Source organism: Etheostoma spectabile, chromosome 24, assembly GCF_008692095.1.
Source record: "Etheostoma spectabile isolate EspeVRDwgs_2016 chromosome 24, UIUC_Espe_1.0, whole genome shotgun sequence".
Lineage (NCBI taxonomy): Eukaryota > Metazoa > Chordata > Actinopteri > Perciformes > Percidae > Etheostoma > Etheostoma spectabile.
Window position 1 is genome coordinate 7,820,322 of NC_045756.1, and position 7,837 is coordinate 7,828,158.

The 7,837-nt window shown below is 43.7% G+C and overlaps 1 protein-coding gene across 1 annotated transcript in view; it reads left to right on the top strand.

Annotated features, from left to right (window-relative positions):
* The window catches only part of mpp4b (MAGUK p55 scaffold protein 4b), a 28,966-nt gene that overhangs the window by 4,577 nt on the left and 16,552 nt on the right, over nucleotides 1-7,837 (top strand). Inside the window, 4 exon segments of the mRNA XM_032506600.1 lie at nucleotides 860-991; nucleotides 5,890-5,971; nucleotides 6,481-6,566; nucleotides 7,730-7,804. Of these exon segments, the coding sequence (XP_032362491.1) occupies nucleotides 860-991; nucleotides 5,890-5,971; nucleotides 6,481-6,566; nucleotides 7,730-7,804 (375 nt within the window).

Consider the following 7,837-nt stretch of genomic DNA (forward strand, 5'->3'; position numbering starts at 1 on the left):
ACCAGAGCATGTTTTTCTCCCATCCAGGAATACTGTGCAGCGCTGTGGAGGAAGAATCAGAATCAGAAATACTTTATTGATCCCCGAAGGGAAACTCTGTGTTACAGTTGCTCAGATATTAGAAATATAAGAAATATAAATAAAGAAATAAAAAAAATATAAGGAGTGTGGATATTTACATAGTTAAAGGTATATTATGATACAGTATTTACATAAATAACATAATTAAGGTGTTGCAATGGTTAAAAGTAATAATAATAATAATAGTAGCAGTTGAGGATTGCACACATTACAAGCCAGTGTTATTGCACAAAACAGATAATAATGTCCAGTTTCAACCCCTCTAAATGTCTGTGTGTCAGACACTCAGAGGGAGGAGTTATAAAGTTTGATGGCCACAGGCAGGAATGACTTCCTGTGGCGCTCTGTGGTGCATTTTTGGGAGACTGAGTCTATCACTGAAAGTGCTCCTGTGATTGAGCAGCAAGCCATGGAGTGGGTGTGAGACATTGTCCAAGATGGCATGTAGTTTGGACAGCATCCTCCTATGTGACACACCCGACAGAGAGTCCAGATCCACCCCCACAACGTCACTGGCCTTGCAAATCAGTTTATTAGGTCTGGCAATGCGAGACTAGGGTTTTGGGGTTAATGTCCAGAAGAAGCATTTTTACAGACATCTGTATCCTGGCACCTTTATAGTTTGTTCAATTGACAAAATAAGATAAGTTGGACATATGATATAGATTCTCAAATGGGGGTACTTTCAGCCCTAGGGGTACTTTGGAGTACTGCAGGGGAAAAAAATAAATATTTCAAAGGGGTACATTGTTAAAATAGGTTTCTGATGGATTTGTAGGCTCTTCTCTCAGCTCACGATACGGTGGCCCAGAAGGACTACGAGCCAGTGCTGCCACCGATGCCAGAGGAGCTGCCGGACGACGAGGAGGCCACCAGGATCATCTGCCTGGTCAAGAACAAACAGCCTCTGGTAAGCTACGCAGCTGAAATACAGTATTACATATTCCAAAAACTGCAAATGAAGCTCTGATTCGATGCATTATAAAACAGCGTAACCTTCTTGTTATCCTCGGGTCTAATTTGACGCATATTCAAAAAGTTTCTATTTTGGAAATTTGGGTTTCTGAGCGCCTGGATAGCTCAGTTGGTAGAACTTGCGCCCATATGTGGAGGTTTACTCCTTGACCCAACAGGCTTGGGTTCAACTCCGGTCTGCGGCCCTTTGCTGCATGTCATCCCCCTCTCTCTCTCTCTCTCTCTCTCTCTCTCTCTCCCCCCTTTCATTTCTTCATCTGTCCAGTCAATAGAGACCTAAAAATGCCCAAAAAATAATTTTTAAAGAAAAATTTGGGTTTCTTTCACCCAAATTGTCAAATAAAGTAACGTGGATGGTTCCATACAATACTTTTCACCAGTCAAATAAATCATCAGACCGCTACGTTCATTAAATCTGGGTGTTTAGTTAAATTTTAAAGTATTTGGAGAAACAAATGACATAAGAATGTTGAAATAAGTAACTAAATGTTGGTAAAAACCTTCAAAAACACGGGGGAAATACGTCAAAATACTTGGAAAGAAATTGATAAAATCATTGGGAAAAGTGACAAACAGCTTGGGGAAGTAAGCACGCAACAACGTCGGAACAAAACCTTTTTAAAAAATTGTGAAAAGTGACAGCGGGAAAATTGACAAGTGTCAAAAAAGAACATTAAAATGTTGACCCGGTGGATGGGAAGACAACACAAGGGTTAACCCTCTTGTTATCCTCAAATTTACCAACACTCTTTATCCTTGGGCTCCAAGTTTTGTCTTAAGCTTTTTGAGTGTTAGTTATTTATTATCTTCTCTAGCTTTTCTAACGTTTTAGACACACATGGTGAAACTTGCAATGCTCACCCAGCCATATCAGTATAAAACTGAACATTAGAACATGTTTTGTGTGGTTTGTGTGTTGTTATAATAATGTAAAGTGTGTGACCTAAATACAGGATGGAGGTGTCCACATACTTTTGGCCATATAGTGTAACTCCATTGTATTTGGGTGTATACAGAAGTCTCTTGGGTCGATATATAAAAATCGGAATTATCTGTACAGGGATAAGTATGAACATTTATTTTGTGATTTGCATAAACTGACCCTTAAAGCTGCCTATAATATCAAAAAAGTTGAGTATTTTGCATACATTTCAGTATATAAGCTGGACCACAATAGCTTTGAAGCAGATGCTTGTGTGTTGTTGTTTTTTATATGTAGGCTGTTTTGTGCTAAATATAAATGAAACAGCTGACTGCATCCAACAGAGACCAGATGTTTGTATTTACTAATCTCTCATTTGAGTAATTGTTTGTTGATGCTGCAGATTTCAAACAGCAGAAACCACTGAAAAAGAAGGATTTTAAAGAAAAACAAAAAAGTAATAAAAGACACCTGTGTCTCATTTATGTCACGTATTTGTCTTGTGATTGTCATAGGTATGTCTTTTGGGTCTTCTATTTGCAGCTCTTTTCACAGAAAGTATTGATTTGATTTTGAAAATAATAATAAGAGAATATAAATGAAGTTGCAATCCCAAATGATCCTTTTTTTAAATCTTTTCCAGTGGAAGTTCCTCATATGTTTCCCCCAGTGCTTGAAGAAGTATTCAGATCCTTTACTTAACTAATTCCACACTGTAGAAATACTCTGTTACACTTAAAAGTCCTGCACGGAAAATGTTACTTAAGTAAACGTATGTAAGTAATGTGTAAAGTAACTAGTAACTAAAGCTGTCAGATGAATGTAGTGGAGTAAAAAGTGGAATATTTCTCTCTGAGATGTAGTGGAGCAGAAGTAGACATTGGCATGAAAAGAAAAGACTCAAGTAATGTACAAGTACCTCAACATTTGTTACTTAAGTACAGTACTGGATTTAATGTACTTAGTTACATTCTCCACTGCTTCACAGAGGGGGACATTTCCCTCTACCTTTGAGTGACTCTGTTGTCTCACAGCTGCGCGACCACCAGGGAGTCGAGCTGCCGCTGCCCAGCGCGTCCTCCCCTTGGGCAACAAGCTCCAGAGGGGGGATCCGGAGCCCTGCTGCTGCCGTGTCCCTGGACTCCAAGAATTCCCTGTGGTGTAGCGCTCGCAGAGGCAGCTTCCCGCCGTCTGAGCCGCTGTGTTGTGCGACGGCAGCAGCTCGGCCGTGCCCCCCTCCCCGCAATAAGCCAATGAGTCACTGCCAGATGTGCTGTAGCGAGCCAATGAGACGCTGTCGAGTTTGTTACTCCGGCCTGCTCTGGGAGCAAAGTCTGAACCGCTCTGCGCCGTCGGTCTACAGCTCTTTTCTGATTGGTAAGAAAAGTTCCATCATCATCCGCGTCATCGTCTTCTTCCATCCTCCATCATCCCTCACAGCTGCTCGTGGTTTTTTATGGGTTAACTATGTCTGTCTTTTTGTTGGAGACAACGTCATCAAAGAGCTAGACAGGGGAGACGAAGATGAAGCCGGAGAATCCAGCAATGCCCAATCCCCGCTTCCCACGGCCCCCCCGCGGTGGACTATGTCTCCCCCGTGTCTCACCGTGCCCTACCTCCCGCCAGGCCTGCCTCCCAGCCTTCCAAGCCAGAGCCCTCGCATCCGCACCGCTCCCCCGAGCCCCCTGCGCCCTCGCCGTGGGGTGGATTTCCCCCCGGTGCCCCCCGTGGAGCTGGCCAAGCAGGAGAGTCTGGATGAGCTGAGGATGACGGTGCAGCTGGCCGCTTGCTCCATGGAGAACAGCACCAAAGACATCAAGCTCCTTGGGGAGAAGATGACCGTCGCGACCGAACGCATGTCGGAGACGGTGCGGGACAACTCCCAGGCCTTGGCCCTTCTCGCTCAGGTTGTGGACCGGCTGCAGATACTCCTGGCCCCCTCCACCAGGACTGAGAGCAATGCTCCGAAACTTGCAGAGCGAGACGCCACACTCGAGAACCGCCAATCTCCGAAAAGCCGAGGGCAACCAAGTCCATCCCTGACACACCGATCCACTTGTTCCCTCCCCTCACTTCCTTCCTCTACCTCCTCCAGCTCCCTCAGCAGCTCCCTGGATCCCTCCACCTCTCAGGGGACCAGCTGTCTGTCTGCTTCCTGTCGCGGGTCACCCAAAATTACCCAGAAAACCAAGAATGCTCTTTCGCCAAGAAAGAAGTGTCGAGTGTCCAAGCATCTTCTGATCAATGGCCTGCCTGATGAGCCCAAAGAGACCTCCCAAACTGTAAAAGGGGGTCGTTCAAACCAGCGGAAGAAGTGGAAGAAGAAGGCGACTTGAGAGACCCCAAAGAGTGGACGTCCTGGGTCCTTTCAAGCTGTCTTCACAGAGCAGTTGACCTGCAAACACGCAAAGCGGTAGCTGAAATTTCTTTAGTCATTTTTGTGCCATTTCTCATCATTTTCTTCCGTCGTGTTGTGGGCCATTCCGTTCTTTCATATTTCAACTTAGGCTACATTTACATTGCTATGTTTTGGTTTTTAAGCGTTGCAAGTGTTTTTATCCCAAGTAGAATAACAAATCTCCATTTAAACACGCCCTAACCTCATATCTCATCAACATTCTGGTATACTGGGCATAAACAGGAGGCAGCTATGCTGGTAGTTGCCATGGTAACATTAGTAACGCCTCAGAGAAGCGTTACCATGGAACCCACGCAACTTCTAGACAAGACCTGCCCTTTGATATCATTCACACGCTACTATTGGCCAGGCGTCCATGCTTACGCAAGGTAACATGACCCGATGTGTTCAGTGCCTAACCCCAACCAATCGGCCTGCTTCACAGGGCGGGGACTTGACTAGAAGTTACGTGGGATCTAGCCTCAGAACAAGACGTCATGACCCAATCAGGTGGTGAAACATTGGCGTCGGTGCTACCACCTGTTTGCTGCCGTTGAGACAGCAACACAACCCCGCAGATTCCAAACCAAAACGGGTCAGAAGGGTTTCAAATGTCCCCGGTTTAGGGGCGCGGAAACGCCAGAGCAGGGGGAATGAGAGGGGGAAACACCAGAGCAGGGGGAATGATAGGGGAAACGCCAGAGCAGGGGGAATGAGAGGGGGAAACCGCCAGAGCGGGGAATGAAGGGGGAAACCGCCAAGCAGGGGGAAGAGAGGGGAAACCCAGAGCAGGGGGAATGAGAGGGGGGAAAACCAGAGCAGGGGAATGAGAGGGAAAACACCAGAGCAGGGGGAATGAGAGGGGGAAACACCAGAGCAGGGGAATGAGAGGGGGAACACCAGCAGGGGAATGAAGGGGAAACACCAGAGCAGGGGGATAGAGGGGGGAACACCAGAGCAGAGGAATGAGAGGGGGAACCCAGAGCGGGGAATAGAGGGGGACCACCAGAGCGGGGAATGAGGGGGAACACCAAGCAGGGGAATGAGCGGGAAAACACAGAGCAGGGGAATGAGAGGGGCAAACACAAGAGCATTAATGATGGCTACAGTCCACTTGGGCTGCAGCCATCATCAAGGGTTGTGTACACCTGTACTTTTTCTACTATGACATGTCAACATGTCTACTGTGAAAAAGCTGTAGGGGGGGGGGGGAATGTAGCAAAATATATTAGTTTTTAAACCAAAAGTAGCAATGTAATTGTAGATTCATGTTTTCTTCTCAACAGTGATGTCGGATGTCTCATTGGACCTAAACGCACTCATCTGTGTCACTGTGATTTGTTGTCATGAATCAAACCTTCCAACCCCCCCCCCCCCCCCCCCCCCATGCAGTGCTTACATCCTGTCACGGCTTTTCCACAGAATCAGTTTTATTTGTCTTCATTGGATTTGGTCTGTACTCCACACCACAGCAGCTTCATTTATTCTGTGTCTTTAACCTTTTCTGTTCCAGGGAGCAACTATAAAAAGAAACAAGATCTCGGGGGAGATTTTTATTGCTCGGGTGATTCACGGAGGGCTGGCTGATCGAAGTGGTGAGCCTCTTCTCTCAAGGACTATGTCCTCCAAATGCTTTATATCCCAGCTTTGTATTGTTAACTAGAAGTCAAAATAATTTGATTTCATTATGTTGAGAGTAAAAGCTTTTTTTTGGACTTGGACTGGACTTTAATTGTGTTCAGAATAAGACAATCCAAGCTAAAGATGAAGTTATCAGCTTTCATTCAGGTTTTTATTAATTTGTTACACACTGTAAAGAACAGTAAAGAATGAACTACCAAGCTCAAATTTGATCGTTTACCAGTGATTATGCACAGATTTAAAAAAAATCTTATTTATACCATCTTACCTAACTTATATTTAAGGTAAAAGACTTGTTATAAACAGCATTTTTCATGTTAAAGGGAATGTAGATTTGGTGTGCGTGTGTGTGTGTGTGTGTGTGTGTGTGTGTGTGTGTGTGTGTGTGTGTGTGTGTGTGTGTGTGTGTGTGTGTGTGTGTGTGTGTGTGTGTGTGCGCGTGCGCGTGCGTGCGTGTGTGCAGGTCTGCTCCATGCAGGGGACAGAATCATAGAGGTGAATGGTTTTCCTGTTTATGGGATGGAACCTGAGCAAGTCATCCAAGTTGTGGTACGTCAGTTTTGCATGGATACTAACTGTAAAATGAGACCACACATTTTATTATATTTATGTAATACAGTATATATATCCTTTTTCCCTACTCCGTATCTATGCTATTGAATGCCAAATTGTCTTTCCTTTTTGCTTAGAATTTCCCGACTTATAATTTACCAAACACATCCCTCGTTTGTTCAGTGATTAAAATAGTATTCATTTAGTCTAATTAGCATTCTAGCTTCATTGTGTCTTGTCTGGTTGCCTAAATATGTCACAATGCTCCTCATGACTAACAACAGTCTACAGCCATCTTAAAAAAAGATTTGGGAACAAAAACAAATAACATGACACTGTCATGTAACTATGACATGACACCTGTCACGAACCCAGTACATTTTAGAATGGATTTTAAGATATTACTGATAATTTTTAGGGTGGCAGGCCTTTTTTGTGGCACTCTCTTCCCAGGGTTTGTGGCCTGAAGGTACTTTTATTTGTTTCAACCTATTTTACATGTAATGGCATTCTCTTAACCTTTATTATTGTATTACACTTATTCTGTTGTGTGGCTCCTTTTTCACGTCAGTGTTATGACATATCAAGGCTATGATGGTGTCATGTCAGTCTTATGACAGTGTCATGTCATAGTTTGAGTTGATTTATTCTGGATCAAGACATAAAACAGTAATCCAACAGATAACATGCTAAAGTAAAATACTTATTTCCAGCACAGTCCTTGGTGTTACACACAGGAAACAATAGACAAGAAGCAGACAAACTCAGATTAGAAAGACATACAGTATTAGGAGGGAAAACAGACATCAGATATAACAATATATTAATATACATACAGTATATATTTTATCAAGTGTTGGCGTTGTGTCATAGTTATGGCAGTGTCATGTCATAGATAGGACTGTTATGTCATAGATTTTACGTTGTCATGTCATACTTATGACTCTGTCATGTCAGTCTTATGACGGTGTCATGTCAGTCTTATGATGGTGTACCCCCCCCCCCAAGTAAAACATTACCAAAGTTTTCTTTAAATCAAAAGGCCTCTTAAAGCGGAACCAGATCCATGCTTTACAGTTCCCTGTATCTGTTTTTTTGAAAATTCTATAAACCAATAATATCTGCTGATTAATCCATGTTGTTTCTTTACAACCAATCAGCAAGCGAGGTCTCAAGGCACCATCATGTTTAAGGTGGTTCCCATCACAGAGAGGCAGGTCCACAACCAGACAATGGTAAATCATCATTGATACACTAATTTAAAAAAA